General features: G+C 35.8%; 2 protein-coding genes across 4 annotated transcripts; one reads left to right on the forward strand and one right to left on the reverse strand.

The window, feature by feature from the left end:
* Positions 1-245: 245 nt before the first annotated feature.
* gemin5 (gem (nuclear organelle) associated protein 5) lies at positions 246-15,973 on the reverse strand. Of its 3 annotated transcripts, none has more exons than XM_079404758.1 (29): positions 15,834-15,973; positions 14,973-15,133; positions 14,744-14,898; positions 13,983-14,164; positions 13,732-13,883; positions 12,751-12,852; positions 12,516-12,648; positions 12,253-12,415; positions 11,672-11,884; positions 11,488-11,573; positions 10,022-10,104; positions 9,539-9,675; positions 9,390-9,463; positions 8,931-9,112; positions 8,633-8,772; positions 8,245-8,416; positions 7,358-7,576; positions 7,099-7,215; positions 6,528-6,650; positions 5,541-5,636; positions 5,296-5,433; positions 4,465-4,612; positions 4,255-4,374; positions 3,597-3,807; positions 3,115-3,369; positions 2,032-2,194; positions 1,254-1,704; positions 1,084-1,159; positions 246-482 (listed from the first exon to the last, which is right to left on the reverse strand). In XM_079404758.1, exons 2-29 carry the CDS (start codon positions 15,112-15,114, stop codon positions 318-320), a joined length of 4,398 nt encoding a protein of 1,465 aa, XP_079260884.1. In that variant the 5' UTR covers positions 15,115-15,133; positions 15,834-15,973; the 3' UTR covers positions 246-317. The 3 variants fall into 3 exon arrangements, with proteins under 3 accessions (XP_079260884.1, XP_079260882.1, XP_079260883.1); XM_079404756.1 differs by having other exon boundaries at positions 1,084-1,162; XM_079404757.1 differs by lacking the exon at positions 15,834-15,973 and having other exon boundaries at positions 14,973-15,245.
* Positions 15,501-17,756, forward strand: mrpl22 (mitochondrial ribosomal protein L22). The gene is made up of 8 exons (XM_079404777.1): positions 15,501-15,648; positions 15,850-16,044; positions 16,143-16,185; positions 16,381-16,516; positions 16,621-16,686; positions 16,814-16,891; positions 17,039-17,108; positions 17,471-17,756. The coding sequence occupies exons 2-8, from the start codon at positions 16,008-16,010 to the stop codon at positions 17,677-17,679; spliced, it is 639 nt and encodes a 212-aa protein (XP_079260903.1). The 5' UTR covers positions 15,501-15,648; positions 15,850-16,007; the 3' UTR covers positions 17,680-17,756.
* Positions 17,757-19,011: the final 1,255 nt, after the last annotated feature.

A 19,011-nucleotide genomic window follows, 5' to 3' on the forward strand; every position in this document is an offset into this window, starting at 1 on the left:
CAAGTGTAAACTAAAAAACATCAAAATAATTAAGACTAATTTTACTTACCACTTGGTCATGTGATAATTGAACATGCAAACATATTAAATTATTGAAATATTAATTTAAAATCTTGGCACACTTCAAGAAAACATTTTAAATCAAAGACGTATGGCTGACAAAAAACATTTGGTAATCCCTGAATTACATGATCTATTGCTTCAGTAACAACAGTAAATTGTGGGGGATTTTTTTTTTTTTTATTACATTAGTCAAGTGAATTTAACATATCAAACAACAGTAACTGCATATCAAAAACACTTAAGTGCTATAACTGTTATTGTGCCAGTCTCTTCCAGGCTTTACAAAGCGATTCTGTAGTTCCATATTCGCGCAACAAAGTTGTTGCCTTGGAGCAGATGTGCTGTGGAAACGGAGTAAGATGTTTTCCCATGTGCAACAGGACGATACAACATTCCATGACATCTGGAAATGGGTATTTCTAAAATAGGGGAGAGAATGTAATTATATATGCATCTCGTGCAATTATATATTGATAACATATGTGACCCTGAACCAGTCTTAAGTCGCTGTGGTATATTTGTAGCAATAGCCAACAATACATTGTATGGATCAAAATGATCGATTTTTCTTTTATGCCAAAAATCATTAGGATATTAAGTAGCTAAAGATCACGTTCCATAAGATATTTTGTACATTTCCAACCATAAATATATCAAAATGTAATTTTTGAATAGTAATATGCATTTCTAAGAACTTTAGATAACTTTAAAGGCGATTTTCTCAATATAATTAGTTTTTTGTCCCCCCGATTCCAGATATTCAAATAGTTGAAACTCGGCCAAATATTGTCCTATCCTAACAAACCATACATCAAAGGAAAGCTTATTTATTCAGCTTTCAGATGAGATATAAATCTCAATTTCAGAAAATTTACCCTTATGACTGGTTTTGCGGTCCAGGGTCACATATAAGAATTTTTTTTGTTATTGATAATAATAAGTTACTACTATTATGGATGATAATAATAAGAAACAGCAGTCTTAAAATATTATGCATGTTAAACAGACAGAGCCATTTACTTTGACAAGCTCAGGAATAGCAGTGAGCGCTTTGTGGTGTTCAGCAACCTGGGCAGTCAGAGTAGAGAGCGATCCACTGCTTAAGAGAGACAAAAAGGAGCTGTTAGACATTTCTTTGACGCACCAGAATCAAAGCACAAACAATTCAAAGGGTATAGCCTTAGAAATACCTTTTCCCACTCAAAGATCCTCCATGTTCCTCTGAAGTTTCAGGTTGAGAAGTACTAAGTGCTTGTGGGCTCTCATGAGAGTCTTTACACTGATTGTGCTCCTGAATGAGGCTAGTGACTCTCCTCTGAACCTCTGCTATGTTTCTCTGGGTGGCCTGAAGATTGGCGTGAGGTTCAGAGAGAAGAACCTTCCAGAAGCCCTCAGAGAAAATGACATCAGATTGAGCTTCTCCGTTACAGTTTGCTTCAACTTCACTGTGGTTCTTCTCTGTTAAACCGTGACCATTGCTGAAGGTGTTATTGGTCAAAGCTGATGTTTCAGCACTGTAGTTCCACCATTTCTTATACATGAGCTGATAACAGACAAATGCCTCCACACTTTGAGAAATTACCAAGCTTCTTTCATCAGTTGGGGCTAGTTTCTGTTTGTAGAATGTCACGGACTCCAAACCTGCATTAAAAAAATTAATCACAATATAATTTCAGAATTCTCAATCCATTTCAATATCACAAAAAACTAATACTACCCTAACAAAAGTGTACTCAAACTAAAGACAAGTAAACAGTTAGTGATTAAAAACCACAACAGAATAAGACATAAATGAAACAGACCTACAGGAAAAAAAAGCAAGCACTAGAAATAAGAAATACTCCTTAAATGGTATGTTACGCTGCATAGTCTTCACCGTGTGCCCATCCCTACTGAACTGTTCACTTTAAAGTTAATTTGGAGTGATTTCATTTCATCTCAAAACACAGTGATATTGACATCTCTAACCTTGTGTTAGAAGCATCTGGCACACCTCCGTCATTAGCATGAAGTGTCCCACCTCAGAACCTCGAGTAAGAGCACGCAGCAGATCCTCTAGAACAGATGGCCAATCACACAACAGCTGGCTCAAAGCACACAGTGTCACGTCCAATGAGATATGAAATAAGAGCTGAGGAATAAAAGAAATTGAAGATTGGTAAATTTGATGACATCAAAAAGATAGCTTACTTTTTTTGTCTAAATCGGTGTTGTCTCTGAAAAATGTCCCTGAGACAAGGGTGAACACTATAATAGATAACCGAATGGCTGATGTAATGCTAACATATAATTATATATTTGTATACACTACAGTAATCTAGTGTAAACAGTGTTGTGAAGTTCACTTTGATTTGATGGTCACTTTTGTACATTCGGTTGACTATAAGTAATACTGCACCAACATGTCTACTAGAATAATGTCTGTTGGGTGGCCATTAAAATAAAGAGCTAGCAGATTATTAACAGACAGACAGTCTAGTAATACTCTAATTAAAGTAAATAATTAATTAATTAAAAAATAAAAATAAATAAAGTTGGTTGACACATAGATGCAACATTACTCATAGTCAACACATTTTTCTAAGGGGACCATCAAAATAGAGTGTGACTTGAAACTTGTTTTAGACGATATGAACACGCACAAAAAAAATGCAAATAGAATAATGATATATTTATTTTAAATTATACAATAGCTAAATTATATATATATAAAACAATTTTTGTATTAAAATATTGTAAAGATGTTGCTCAGTTCAATATTATCATCAACTTTTGCGTGTAATTCATTAAATAGAATATAATGTAATACAATTATAGTAATATTTTATTATATACAGATGCCTTTCAGGTTTAATATCAAACATTTTTGTCTGTAATTTATAAAAAATCTTTTTAATTGTATTATTCTGCATTTTATCATACTGATATTTATATTATAATATTATCATACATTTTTGTTCGTTTAATTCATTAAAATATTTTCCATATTATATCATATATTATAACTCAGTATGAAAAGTGCATTTGTTGGCATCTTATTTTCACACATACTTGCTTCAGAGGAACACTAGTGGCGACGGGAGGATTCTCAATCGCTCTCAGCTGTTGATGGAGCGTTTTCACTTTGACCAGGTCAGCGGCAGCCACTCCAAACTCACTCTGCCACAATCTGTGCACTGTGGAGAGGAAGTTCTCATCACAGGACTTAGACCAAGTATGTGAAGAAGCCACACTCCAGGTGACCACATCTGTATCTGCCAATCTTTGTGTGAGGATCTCATTAACACAGAACACCAGTCTGTGACCCTGTGAAGAACAGGAGAGAAAGATATTACAGGAAAGAAAAACTTATTACTGGCAATAGAAAAATGTCTAATGTCAAGAGCAAAACCTACTAAAGGAAAACCTGCATATATAAAAAATAATATTCATATCAGTGTCAATTTAGCATATCAGTGTCAATTTAGCATACTAATTTATTGAATATACATGTGTATCTAAAACTCCAACAGCAAAGACAGCCGAAAACAAACCAAAAGTGAGTCCTGCATCCTCAGGACTTCCTGTGCTGCAGCCCAGTCCTGGAAAAGCATCAAGTCTTTGGCGCACCTCAGAGAGAGAGAATGTGCAAGCTCTTTTTCTCCTGATATCTGCGCCAGATTAGCCGCAGTCCTTAGCGATATCACATCCCCCTTCTTGGCAATCACTTTAGCTGCATCAAAGCTAGAGTCTGCGGCAAGGTAACTGACAGGTGAAGAAAGAAAATACTTTAGTCAGTTTAAGAAGTTTTTAATCAAATTAATTAATTTCACTCCCTGAATGTACGTATGTACCTTTCCCAGTATACCCCTCTACATGTATATTTTTCTGTTAGTTTTCTGTTATACGTGATTGTGCAGGGCTCATGATGAGCAACACTTGGAGTAACCCTGTTGAACTCTGATATGCTTGATCCAGCTGTATTTTTTTGCCAATTATCTCCTTTTTATATAATTTTTTTACTTATTGTGATTTTTTTAAATTGAATGCTACCTAGGGTAACTTATACAATATATACACATCCTGGACTGTATACAATTAAATTATATACATACTGTATAATATTAAGATCTAGTAAATGTTAAATTTACTGTAGCTGCCTGACATCTTACCACATGAATGTTTTTATACCTCTACATTGTTTTCACTTACCATTTTGCTGCAGTAGCATAATGGCCATCCTTTTCAAGCACTGCAGCCCAGCTCATGTAGAGATCTTTCAGCACAGGGTCCTCCGGCTGGAGTCTGGCTTTTGCTAAAGCTATGGCCTCCCTGAGGATTTAATGTAACACAAACGTTACCTTCTGCTCAGGCCAAACACCATTGACACAACACACAATTGCCTATTGTGATGTTTCTAACCGGTAGAACTGGTGGCTCTTCAGAAGGTTGACGGCCTCATAGAGTTTATGGATGGAAACAAGATGTGACGCTGCTTTGAGGAACTGCTCATGGTGGCAGAGCTGCTTCACATACGCCTCTACAGTCCTGGCCCACACTTGATAGCCAGCTAAGAGAGGGTCAATGACAAACAGGGATGTCCAGAAATATGAAAACGAGAAATCTTTAAATGCATGTGCCAAATTTATAGAACCTATAGACCTTTGCGTCTATGCTTGTGTGATTTTTTGAAAAATATTTATACCTATTTTTAACCAAAAGTTTTAATGGCTTGAAAATGTAAAGTGGTATAACCATATATAAAGTATAAAATATAAAGTAGTAATTATTAATGACATCTTTGAAAATGTGTGTACAAACCATTGTGTGTGTAATTCAATAAAAACAAAAGTAAAAAAAATAAAAATCACAAGTTTTCTTGGGGTCATTCCACTTGACATTTGAAAACATATACAAACCTTCCCAAATATGAAAAAAAAAAAAACGATTTACATATCACATGAAAACATTTTTGTAACAATTGCTGGTCAATACTTTTACACTTTTAATAAAAGTTTATGCCAAGTATTTTTCAAGAAACTACGCTTTTTTTAAAGACTTTTTTTCTGTATTATTAAACGTTTTGACTTTTGTGACAGTCTGAAGCCATTTTTTAAATTTTGAATAACCCAAAAATGACCCATTAATATATATATGAATTATATTTTTTATTTATATAATTATAGATATTGTTTTACTTTACAGGTAAAGTAAAACTTTGTTCAACAGTCATTATACTGCCAGCCGTCTTACCCATTGGAGCTAAACTGAGGAGATGGTCAGTCAGTTCTCCTTTCTCCGCAGCAAGATTTATTGCTCCAATCAAATCTCCTTTCCACAGTCTCAGATACACCATTGAGTCATAATGACCAGCCTCCACGTGGCTCTCCTCTGTTCAAAACACCAAATCAGTGACTCCATGATTCACCTCATATCTTCAGCATGCTAGCAGATACTGACACTTCCCTACACTGGGTTCAGCTGTTTTCCTGACTCACCTTCCTCCTGAAACATCCTGTAGAGGGCATCCCTGTCTGTGAACAGGCCAAGTTGAATATGATCTCCAGATCCTGGAACGCATGTTCTGCTTTGCCCTGAGGAGCAGAAGGGAAAGGAAACACATTGTGCATTGTACATGTACATTGTAACTACTTGTTTCTTCTCATTTTGTCACTGCAACAGTTCAAATTGTGTTCTACATGAGAAGACAAGCAAATATTTCTTATAAAAAGTGCAGGGCCAGTACCATGGCATTGCTATGGTAATGGATATATACAAATGAATGATTTTCATATTAACCATTTATACAACTGTACAAATGTTTGGTGCCAGTACAAAAATAATTTTTTGAAGGAAAAATAATACTTTTATACAGCAAGGACACATTAAACTGATCAAAAGTGACAGTAAAAACATAGAAAATGTTATAAAAGATTTTATTTTTCATTTTAATTTTATTAAAGTTTATATTCATCAAAGGTTTGCTTTTTTTTTAAACTTCAGCATTGTCACCACAGGAACCATTTACATTTTAAAACAGAAAAAGTTATTTTAAATTGTAATTATATTTTACAATATTGCATTTTATGAGAAACTGAGATTGGAAAGCTTGAGACTTTACATTAAAAAAAAAAAAAAAAAGACAGGTCATAAAATGACACTCCATGGTTAAACATTGAATCCCATGGTAATGCTATGGTGAAAGGCCAAAACAACATTTTAAATTTTTTGTTAATAATGTTTCTGACATATTTTATAAATTGCATTTATCTTTCAGCATTTCTGGATTTAAGCATTTTACTTAAACACCAAGCCTTTTCTGAGACAAAGTATCTCACCAAGACAACTGCAGTATTATACCTCAGTAAACATCTCAGAGATTTATTCATTTCAATTTAATAACAGAGTATGCTTATCTTCAAATGATGGGTAAAGATTTTATATACACACGTATGTTCTTAAAACTTATGCTGCTCCCAACTTACCATGTGAGTATCTTACAGCTGCGAGTGTCAGACAGTCCTGTTGAAGTTCCTCTTTGGGTCGGTGATCCATAGAAGTACTCAAAGGGAGAATGGAGCGTGGCTTTCTCTTTTTTAAAGACAGATCTAAAATTAAAAAAAAAAAAAAAAAAAAAGTAAACAAAATACCATAACAGCCTTTCTAATGTTTTTGATTTTAATGACACATAACACCATACACAATATTTATTTTTCATTTAATTTATTTAACATTAATTGATAAAAAATTAAGTAATAAATTATTAATTAACTAAGATTATTAATAACCATAATACTATTTATTATTATATATAATAATAATAATAATTACAATAATAACCGGCCATTACAGTTGCCAAGAAATGCACCAACAAGCTGCCATTATTATAGAATATGTGGTCACAAATGCATTTATTTAGCTGGATTTTACAATCAATTCAGAATCTGAAAGTTTTTCTGCATGATGCATGCTTAAAAAAAAAAAAAAGTAAGAGTAAGTTGTGAGGATGTAACGAGAAAAATATCTTGACAACACACAGACAAAGCAGAGACTGACCTGGTTTCTCTCTTTTCTTTTCCTCTTTGACCTCTCTTTTAACTGCATGACTGAACTTTTGTCCATTCTGAACCCTCTCAGTGCCACGTGTGTCCACACTGCTCTCTCTGGACCAGCCTGTGACCGCAATGATAAAGGTTATTCATCAGACAACACCCAGACAACCAGAGTGACATTTCAAAGACTGCGCTGGAAGCACAAAAGTGAGAGGAAGCGGAAGAGACAGCGAAAGATGAAAGCAAGAAAGATGGGCCGTTACCCGTGACGGATGGACCGTCTGTGTTCTCCCTCTCCTCTTCCTCCTCGTCATTGTCTGATTGGCCCTCTTCTGCTCCACTGCCCGCTGCTCTTTTAATTTCTTCACCTAAAGGCAATTCCCTTTCTTCTGCCTTTATCCCTCCTTTTTCTGGTGCCTTCTTTTTCTTCTTGGGCTTTTTCTGCGGTCCTCTCTTTTTCTCCATCTCAACACGTTTCTTACCTGATGAAAACATTAAAGGTATGTGTACAGTTAATGATTCAAATGATTTATATATTTTAGAGCTTTTGGCTGTTTCATAAAAATATGAAAAAAGAAGCCAATTACAAACAACATGACAAAAACAAATAACTGACTGTTTCTGTAAATACCCCACATGTTAGGCATTTAGACATACCTGTGTGTATTTGACCATTCAAGTGCAATAATACCCAGAAAAAAAACTGAATTCATAAATCACATACTGTTGGTCAAGGCTTCAGAGAGATGACTTTGTGCACGCGTTGGCTGCGTCAGTCAGCAGCATGAGCACCGCACTATGCATGAGTTCCTTGTTCATAGTTTACTGTGCTTAATAACATTATTTAACAAGCACTTCCTGCTCTTTATTTTCACATTAATGCATGTTTTCATATCACTCAATAATATCGTATCAATATCTTTTAATACTGTGCTACGCTGCTATATATTTACATTCCTTGAAATAAACAAATATCCAGTGATACACACTTTATACCATGGTCACAAAGGATATTGTCAAACCGCCAAGCTCCAGTAAATGATGATAAAATGTTCATTTTTAAGGCCAATTATTCTTTTAATAGACATTTAATTCAGGATCAGCTCTACTTGTGTATATATACAAATGTTAAATATGAAGGTATACATACCCTTCGGAGGTGTGACGTGTTCCTGCTTGGATACGGCCCATTCATGGAGGGTGAAGTCATCTCCACCGGTCCAGACTAGGTCTGGGTGAACAGTGGACCACTGCACGCACAGTAGTCGACCTGAGTGACCCCTGTAGTTACACACTGGCTCTTCTTTCAGCACATCCCACACCTGTGAAAATCATTAAAAATTATTAGTTTATTAGGATAACCCACACTCATCAAATTTAAAACTGGATAATCCAAAACACAATAATGTTTATTATATTTTCATTAAATTTCCAGATAAAATAACCTTGATTTCCATGATATTACTGGGAAATAAGTAGTTTTTAAGTTTTTTAATCACTTTTAGCAAAAAAAAAACAAAAAAAAACTATTTACTTGCCTGAGCAGTTCCATCATAACACACTGTCACCAGACGGCCATCGTGATGGGGGCTCCAGGCTAGGCTGGTGATTTTGTTGGTGTGACCGGTGAGAGTTCTAAAAGGTTCAGTCATCAGCACTGGACTCTCTGATGGAGTTTCTGTAACAGAAAAAAAACAAATGAGAAAAACATACACATTTATTGGCTATGCTCGGAATACCATACTTACTAAACCCGTAGCATTTGCTGTATGCATAGAATAGCTTGCAAGGATAGATACAAGAACAATCAAACAAGGATGAAGAGTCGATTCTCACCAATGACGCTCTTTAGGTCATGGATATAGACTACGGCATTACTGGAGCCGGACGCCAGCAGATACTGCAGCTCATTCTGAGATGAGTGTTCATGATGCCAACGCAGTGAATTAATGATCTTATGATGCTGCTGCACTGTGCACAAGAGCGTCAGCATGGGAGCCTTCAATACTTCTATGGACCTAAAACAAAAACCCTTATGGAGTGAGACACTTGACAAACTTTTTGATTCAGTACATAGCAATCTAAATGATTGCATAAAATACCATGAAACCAAATTGTGCACGATTCATCGATGCTATTCATCTAAAGAAATAAAATGGTCGCATTCATAATCAGGAATTTGGTTTGATCTAGATTATCACTAATCTGGACTAGTAAATGATTTAGAGGTTGACAAATATAATAAATCAATTTATTACTTGAGGAAGAGGAAATAGCTTTGATCAACATTATTACCCATCTTCATTTCCAATGGCCAAAACACTGCCGTCCGGCTTCCAGCTGAGGTCTGTATGGGGGGGGATCTTGTGCTGAACAACAGAATAATATTTTATTTAGAAAAATATACATAAAGATGGATATGAACAAATGATTTTTCACCTTACTTTGATGTTGTTGGTGTCTCGGATGAGTCTGTCAATGTTACTGGCCTCCCCTGAGAGCTTCCAGGGGTCATGCTGGAAGATGACCCCCTCTCCGGCACAGCTGTATAAGCTGTAGGACGGCTTGTCTCCTGATCCCCCTGTGCCACACACATACATAATTATTAGCAGCGACATCACTGTTACTATTGTTCACACCCCTGAACAAACAAAAGCAATTATCTCCACCCCCTTGAGCATCAGAGATGGATACAGTGATGAATGTGTCATTTCTCAGCGGTGAGGTGAAATTAAGTTTTCGTTTCTTGATTATCTAACAAAATCAACAGAGGGAAAGTAAGCAATTTGTCCACACTCGCTAAATTGCAGAGTGCGTTTAAAAGCAGCTGGGCATCACTTATTGCTGATGGATTGTTCTTGCTGCCATTCCAAGTTCAATGTTTACTGGCCCATGTGGGTTTGCGTGTAGTTTATGAATTAATTTACCAAAAGACATGGGCGGCACAGGAGGGCCCCATGAGAGGGTGTAGACAGTTCTGCGGTGGTAAGTGCTTGAGATTTGAGGTGGCCTGTGTGTGAAAACAAATAATGAAATTACATTTAAATTAAATCAAATTCAATTCAATCCAATTTTATAAATAATATATTGCATATTAAACATAATCTTGCATCCAAATGAACCAAAAAAAATAAAAAAAAATAAAATCACATTTCATATGCATATATACCAGGGGTTCTCAAAGTCTACATTCAAAGGTCCAAATCTGAATTTATCAGTGTCAAAGGTCCGGAACAATTGGTTATTACAAAACGTGTTTTTAATAAACATACATAACATATAACAAATAAACACTCATTTAAAAAAAAAAAAGGTTCCCTTTGCATTCAAAATACTTTAATAACAAGTGCAAAAGTGGCAAAACAATTCATTTAAGTGTCAGCAGTAGAAGTCGACCTATAATGTTTTTTCTCTGCCAATGCCGATATTTAGAAATCAGGGCAGCCTATGGCTGATTTTTTGGTCCGATTTTCTCTTTTTTTCCTTTTATATCAAAAGAGAGTTTGCGTAAATGGTTATTGCAGGGCACAAGATAGTAATAGTAGTAGTAGTAGCCTAATTCATAGTAATGATACATGGCTCAAAACTTAAGCACCTTCTCAAAACAGTTCTGAAGCATGCTTTTTTTGTTTATGTTTGCTGACAGACACCAGTGTTTCCCGCAGACTAGCAAATGCAAGTTGATTCTCTGCCAGCAGGAGGCGCTGTTGGAGCGTGATATATAGCTGTTTCCCCGGTAACGACTGTAATCAAATAAGCGCTACTTTATCAGCCATTACAGGAAAGACCAAATGAAAATTGACATCAAAGCTTTTCTGAAGAAAACGGATGGTTCTTTCACATTCATATAAAAACACCCGCGCAGCATTTTATTTTTGAAACGCGCAGTGCTTAGTTTATTCAACGAAGTATAAGCCTTTTGGAAAATCTATTTGTAGCGGTCAGTTTTGATATTGTGACAAGCCGCCACAAATAAATGTATACACTGGGCACTGCTATAAGACAAATTGCCATAATATAAGTGATAGCAAAACAAAACAAAAAAATTAAAATATTAGCGGTGAAATGTCGCACGATTATGTCAAACGTCATACGTTCACTGGATGTCATGATGACAACAAATGTCATGAAGAAAACGTTTCAATATCTCTCGCCTGCAATTTCGGACCTTCTCCAAAAGACATAAAAAAATAAGAATAAATAAACAAATGATTTACAAGTTTAACGTGCGTTTATCAAAGTAGGAAATATAATTAGTGTTCTTGAAATATGAAATAGAAGCGGGTCCGGATTGAATTCCCTCCGGGTCCGGATCGGAGTCCGGACTTTGAGAAGCACTGATATATACGGACCAAAAATCGGTCAAAATTGACTGTATATCTGTTGTTCTTACTTGTTAGAGTAAACCTCATAGATGCCCACTTTACCGTCATCTGTACCAAACGCCAGAGAGCCCTCTTTCAGTGGATGCCATGCCAGCTGGAACAGAGATGGGAGCAAAAAAGGCATACATGACCTCGATTTCAAACTAACTGACTGAGGGAAATGTAACTGTGTCTTAAAGACATCTGACTCACGGCTGTGACTTTAGATTTGACCCCTTGCCAGAATGTCTTGATGTCATATTGGTTCTGAATAGACAGGGTGTTCCACACCCGAATCATGCTGTCCCCGACGCCTACAGCCAGGCAGCCGGTGGCCACTGGAGAAAAGCTGAGACAGTACACAAAACCACCCAGAGTGGGCAGAGTCCAACAGCATTCCAAAGATGCCAGGTCCCAACACTTAATCTGAAATGACAATGGATTGAATGGTTTGAATCAAAGTCTATGAATGATAATAAACAGACAAAAATAAAAATGGGTGAGGGCGTCATAAAAAAATAATAATAATTTAATAATTTAATTGTTATATGCGCAAAATATAATTTCCTATTTTTCCCTACTTTTCTATATATAATATTGAATGTAATATGTAACGCACACACATACATTTTATATATACACTGCATTATAAATTTCCTTCTCACATATTTGAGGAGCATGTTGCTTCCAAGGAAGTAGTGTGTTGGTACATAGTATAAGACCATGGTACTGAAAGATAACCACATTTTGCTGGAAACGGTTTAAAAATACATATTATGGGAGGAAGGTCTCACCTCTCTGTCCATTGAGGTACTGAGCAGAAGTTCCCTGCCTCCAGAGTGAAACGAGATCATGTTGAAGACGATACGGCTGTGATTCTGTCCATCTGAAGAACTGCCTAGCAGACTCCACTTCTCCTTGCCTGACTTCTTGAGATCCCACATTATGATCTCCCCGCTGCACGCCAACATTCACAATGGGTCAACTCATGTTAATTTACAAGAAAACATCTTCTGACACAAAATAACCATTTGGCAACTCATTAATACGACCATACCCGAAACAGCTGGACACAATCTGTGAAGGTCTCCCCTTAGGCCAGTGGACAGTCAGCCAGAGTCTTTCCTTCAGTGCTGGATCAGCTCCTGCTCCTCGTCTCTTCAGGAAGGGAAGCTTCAGGGTCATTATACCTGAAAGAAGACACACTCTGACCTAAATGACCCTGCACCTGAAAGCTACTATAAACCAGTTTTGTTTGTGCAAGCTTTGGGCAATGAGTCCCTCTCTGTCACCTTTTCCTCTGGCTGTGCTCCATATCCGCACGGTTTGATCTCGACTACCTGATGCCAGGTAACACCCCATTTCCGCTCCTTCTGTCACTCCATTGTTTCCATCTATACAAAGAGTCAATGACATGTCATTTATCATTTTGTTTTCTCTATTATTTCAAGGGTTCCTAATCTTTTTGCCAGCTGATGCAAAATATACTTGAAGTCCCCCTGAGATTTTAAATTAATATTTCAATAATTTGACATGTTTATATTTGAAATATTATATATTTATTATAGTTCTTATTAATATCTTTTTTAATTTTCATATTTTCTCTGTTTTCATTTTAATTTAACAAAAAATTTTGTTATTTCTGTTCAGTTTTGTTATTTTTTTAATCAGGCTTTAAAAAAATATTATTCATTTAAAGTTTATTTTATTGCAATTAACAAACGTTTTTATGGTTTTAATTTTAATTAACTTTAATAACCATGGCGCTGCTCTTTATGATTATTTGTTTGTGTTTAACAACATGTCAGCTTCTGTGGCTATTTTCATGGCGAGAAAATGTATGGCTAAATTATATTGTTCTTACCATTTTTTTTAACTGTATTTGGCTTAACTCTAAAAAATCTCTTCAAAAGAATTAACTGAATAAAAAAAGTTCTCACAATCTAATTGTGCTGCTCTTTACTCTGAATCTGCAGCATAACGTACAGTACTATATACTTTTTAAATTGAAAATGCAGCCTCTAATTTGATAATAATGATTTTATGAGACGTATTACAATTTCAATTTTATTTCAATTAATTGTGCAGAATTTTAATGTTAATAAATTAATTACTATGTTTTCATGAACTCACAAACCTACTGCACTTCCCTTTCCCATTTGGCAAAGGCAAGGTTAGATCAGATTTTGAAATGTCATTTGGGTTTGACACCCAAAAACTTAATGGTAATAACTGACTGAGGCAAAATGGATCTTTAAGCATCTCTTGATTACCTGTTTTGTCTTCTAATCGCCCATAGAGAGGCTCTTCTCTGGGTTGAGGGCACCATGCCAATGCGTGAATCTCATCATCATGCCCCCTCAGCCGATGGATTACCTCCCCTTTCTTACTGATGTCTATCACCACTATCATTCCATCCTTATACCTTTAAGAGGAAGCATAAACAGTTAGCATGCACCGCCGATGAGTCTAGAGATCTCTATGTTCACAACACATATTGAATAATTATACAATGAGCCTTTACCCCACTGCGATGTAGTTTTCCTCATGTGGAGAGCAGGATAAGCAGAAGATTGTTCGAGGTTCAGGGAAGAAGCTCTGGGTGTCATTACTGCTAAACCAATAGCACACCACAATGCCCTTTTCATCTCCAGTGACCAGAAGATGTTTCTGCACCGGAGACCAGTGGACTGCAGAGATGGTGCTCTGTTCAAACATATGGTACGTCAGTCACCATGATTTTCATTTGCTCATAATTTATATATGTTTTATGCCTTGAATACCTTTTATAGAATACTGCAGTGTTTATTATAAACGGTTTATTCATGGACATCATTATTTAAAAATAAATAAATAAATAAATCATGATGGGGGGAAAAACAAGTCCCACCCTACACTATAGTTTCACTTGGATATTAGTCACAATAATAAAAAAGAAAAGATGATCACAGTTTCTGTTTTATGACGATTTTAACATTGCTGTTGCAATGGCAGTTATGAGTTTATGGCTGTTATGGAGTATGGGAAATGTTTTCTCATTCTAGAAGCTGTTTCTCTCAATATATATGGGGACGAAAAGATGATGGCATTTTCCGTTTAATGTCAGCTGCAAGCCTTAACGTTGTTGCAAAATATTGCCATTTCACTAATAAAAATGTTATTGTTGTTGCAAGTTACATTTTTACCACCATAAATAAACTGTAATATAGTACAAAACTTTTTAAGGGAACAAAACTGTGAGCCAGTCACAACACTTTAAGAAAGACATGTAGAATATTCACTCACTTGGTGGACATTGTGCTCTTTCAACAGAATTTTCTGCTCAGCATCCCAGATTTTGACTGTCTTGTCATCTGAAGTGCTAGCACAAATCTGTTCTTGTCCATCATGGGAGCAAAATGCAAAACCAGAAACTCTTTCAGTGTGCCCAGTGAGTTCACCTGCAGAAAGAAGGTCTGATCAGATCAATGTGAATTTGCAAAAAGGATTATATTAAAGCATCCTGAGCTCCTACCTGTTACTGCTGGAGATGCTGCGGTCACATTTAGCAGATAGATTGTATTCTTTGCTCCAAAACCCAGCACTCCCTTTCCATTTATGTCACTGCAACGTGAACAGTACCAGTTTGGAGACGCTGGCAGATGTCGTTGGTGCATTATTAAGAGAAAATGACCGCTGCGTCAAGATCAGAGGATAAATTCACGGATAGTGACAGTGAATTCACTTCTCACATCTACTCATGCTGCCGAAAACACACCGGCTGCCGAATATCAGCAGCGTGTGCTGTAAAAATTATACGGAACGCGAGAAGGGACAGTGTTACCATAGAGACAGTCAAATGTTTGTTTAAGACCGACATATTCAATAGACAGGTTGGTATATCATATATATATATGGTATATGATATATATAAATGTATATCATATGCCTTATTTGTAATTAGAATATTTTTGTTGGAAACAATTTAACTAATAATAATAAAACGTATAACTTTGAACTCATTCTGCAGTGACATTTGCCGTAAAGCAAAGCGACGTAACATATTCAACCGATTCTCATTTCGGAGAGTCTGTTCATTCAGTTCAAAACGACACTTCAGAGATTCATTTAAGTATCATTTGACCAAATCTCGAGACAGTCCATGATATCGCAGAGTGGCATATTAGTACTGCTCTAAAACTCTAAAACCAGTAAGTTAAATCCATGTACGTTAGGCACTCACTGCCGTTTTTCCATGTATATGGGAGTATATTGTAATTTAATGCGTCCCTGTTCAGTTGTTGCAGCCATAACTTAGCTAATAACACAACGCAGAGACATTAAGAATCTAAATATATATTTGCATTGATACTGAAAAATACAAAAATTCACTCACATCTTTTAAATTTCAGTCGGATTTGTCAACGAATAAATCAGACCTGGAGTTTCGTTTCAACGGAGGTGTCGGCTCAAGCAAAGAACGTATACTTCTATAAGAATTCTTCTTCTTTGGTTCAACCAAAAAGATCCGAATCAAAAGAATGATTCACTCACGAATCGGACATCCGTGATGATCAATATGGCGGCCTCCGTGGTGACATGGGCTGGTGAGTCAAACCAAATTTACTTTCTTTTTAATTCACATTTATATATGCATTTCCATTCATTTTGTTTTAATTGGAAATTACATGGACATTGTTTATAGGTTTAGCCGCAATTGGTCGTGCTTGTCGACATATTCACTCTAGGTAAGAAAATCACATGCAGTTGCTGTGTAATGTAAAAGGACACCGACTGAAATCTAATATAATTAGTGTGACTGTGTCTTAAAACATACTTGGCTACCTAGATAAACAGCATTTTTGGTCATCAATGTGCTGTTTAATGCTAGGTTTTGAGACGCTGCATATTTGTTGTTTTACAATCTTTCTTGCTCCATTTAGGTTGCTTGGATCTTCATCTATGTTATCTCAGGTGTCATGTCTTCACACAAGTACAGAGTTAAACAGCAAACACTGGGAAAGAAACAATCTGATTGTATATCCACCACAACAGAAAGATGAACCACGCAGACCTGCTGTTAGTAATTCATTTAATTTACTTTTGCATGTAATGAAGTTCATTACGGGGTTAAATTATTTGGGGTTTGACTTTTGTTTTGTTTTTTTGTTTATGTATAATAGGAGATTTATCACTGCAAACGACAGATTAAATACAGCAAAGACAAGATGTGGTACTTGGCTAAATTGGTGAGTAACATGTGTAATGACTCATTTATTGATAGCTGCACTTTAGTAGATAACATGGCATATGCATAGCATATGGAGTAATAATGCATAGTTGGTTACATTATTTAAGTGATGAATGCTTTTACAGATCAGAGGTATGACCATTGACCAGGCACTCACTCAGCTCGAGTTCAACGACAAGAAGGGAGCTAAAATAATCAAAGAGGTAAAAATGCAAACAGTAATATGACAGGAATATCTGCTGAACTGCTCAAATAGTATTGATTAAAATATGTATTAAAAAAAATCATACAGTGTCATACTTTTGAAGTCTGTTTTGAAATCTATAGTGAGTTTTATATATGTGTTAAAGGTAATTTTGGAAGCTCAGGACATGGCGGTCAGAAATCACAATGTGGAATACAAATCAAATCTATATATTGGTAAGTTGGATACCTGCCTAACATGAAAATGATTAGTACACTTGTTGTTTTTCTTGTGGAGCACTGTTTTTTTTTTTATTTGTGCATTAAAAAAAAGTGTTTTCAGCATTTCTTAAAGAAAAAAATTAAAGAAAAAAAATCATTGGTGGTTTTGCTTAAGACACAAAATCAATCTACATTTGGTGCATGAAAAGGCCATATTTGATGTGTTATGTTATGTATGCTTCTTTTGTATTTCATTTTGAATAATGAATATTAATTTCTGGATTGATTGTTATTTTATGAACATGGCTCTTGGACTTCATTTTAAACCATTAATTGTAACATCTGAATTATGTTTTCTTTTGGTCTGACTTCAACAGCTGAATCGTTCTCTGGCAAGGGAAAATACCTAAAGCGTATTCGTTATCATGGGCGTGGAATGTTCGGCATCATGGACAAAGTGCACTGCCACTACTTCGTAAAGCTTGTTGAGGGAGTCCCACCCAAAGTTGAGCAGAAGACTGGATTCGACCAGGCCAAGGAGTATGTGGAGCAACTGAGGAACCGAACAATTATTCACTCGCTATAGTTTAAAAAGACTCTTGATGTTTTGTTAATGTGCTCATGTAAATAATAACTGAAGAATAAAGAAATCACACCAAGCACAGCTCTTGTTTTATCCTGTGGATCAAAGATGAAAGGGCATTTTCAAAAACCCAAACAATAAAAGTTTAATACAGTTACATTTTTTCCCCTGTGCATTAAAATGTAAAATAATGGCTATTATACATTTTTTCCATAATTTACAGAAAAAAACAAACAAAACTGTCATTCGGTAGGTAGTTAATCATAGTTTTATTTACTGAAAAATCTTGTCAGGCGTTTAGAACAGGAATCATTAGATGACATTAAAACACTTTATATAATTATCACAGTGCAGCCCCCATAAACTAATTATTTGTCATTTTTAAATCTTTACAAATCCTTGGCACTATCCTTCAAACTTCTTGGTTTTACCCATTTGTCAGCAAGATGTTTTTAAGCACTTAAAATATAATAAAACTTATTAAACATTTTAGTAAGTACAGGTCAGAAAGGGTACACTATATTGCCAAAAGTATTGGGTCACCCCCTTCTAATGAACAGGTTTGACTACTTTAGTTATTTCCAAGAGTATAAATCTTAATGTTTAAGCATATAATGATATTCTAGGGAATTGTGTGCTTCTAATTTTATAGCAACAGTTTGGACAGGACCCTTTACTATTCTAACATGACAGTGCCTCTGTGTATAAGGCAAGGTTAAAAAAGACATGATTGATTGAGTCAGTGTGGAAGACCTTGACTGGTCTGCAGAAAGCCAAGTCCTGATCCCAGCTGAACTCCTCTGGTGTGACTTTAAATGCAGACCTTGAGCCAAAAACTCCTCAACAAACACCAATGACTTGTACATACACTATATGAACAAAAGTATTGGGACACCCCCTTCTTTAGAACAGAAAAAGGCACTTCCAAAACCATATTTCATGTATTTAAAAATTGTTTTTCCATCTCTGTTACAACAGTTTTGGACGTGTCTAAATTAACTGTACCCATTTGTACAAATCACTGGTGTTTGGTTATAAGTTTTTGGCTCGAGGTCTGCATTTAAAATTAGGACTGGGCTTTCTGCAGACCAGTCAAGTTCTTCCACACTGACTGAATCAATCATTTCTTTTTGAACCTCGCCTTATACACAGAGGCATTGTCATGTTAAAATAGAAAAGGGTCCCTGTCCAAGCTGTTGCTGTAAAATTAGAAGCACACAATTCCCTAGAACAAGGATCTCCAACCCTCCTCCTGGAGAGCTACCATCCTGCAGATTTCAGTTCCAACCCTGCTCCAACACACCTGTCTGAAATTAACAAGTGGCCATGAAGACC

This window comes from Barbus barbus, assembly GCF_936440315.1.
Source record: "Barbus barbus genome assembly, chromosome: 43".
In the NCBI taxonomy this organism is placed as follows: domain Eukaryota; kingdom Metazoa; phylum Chordata; class Actinopteri; order Cypriniformes; family Cyprinidae; genus Barbus; species Barbus barbus.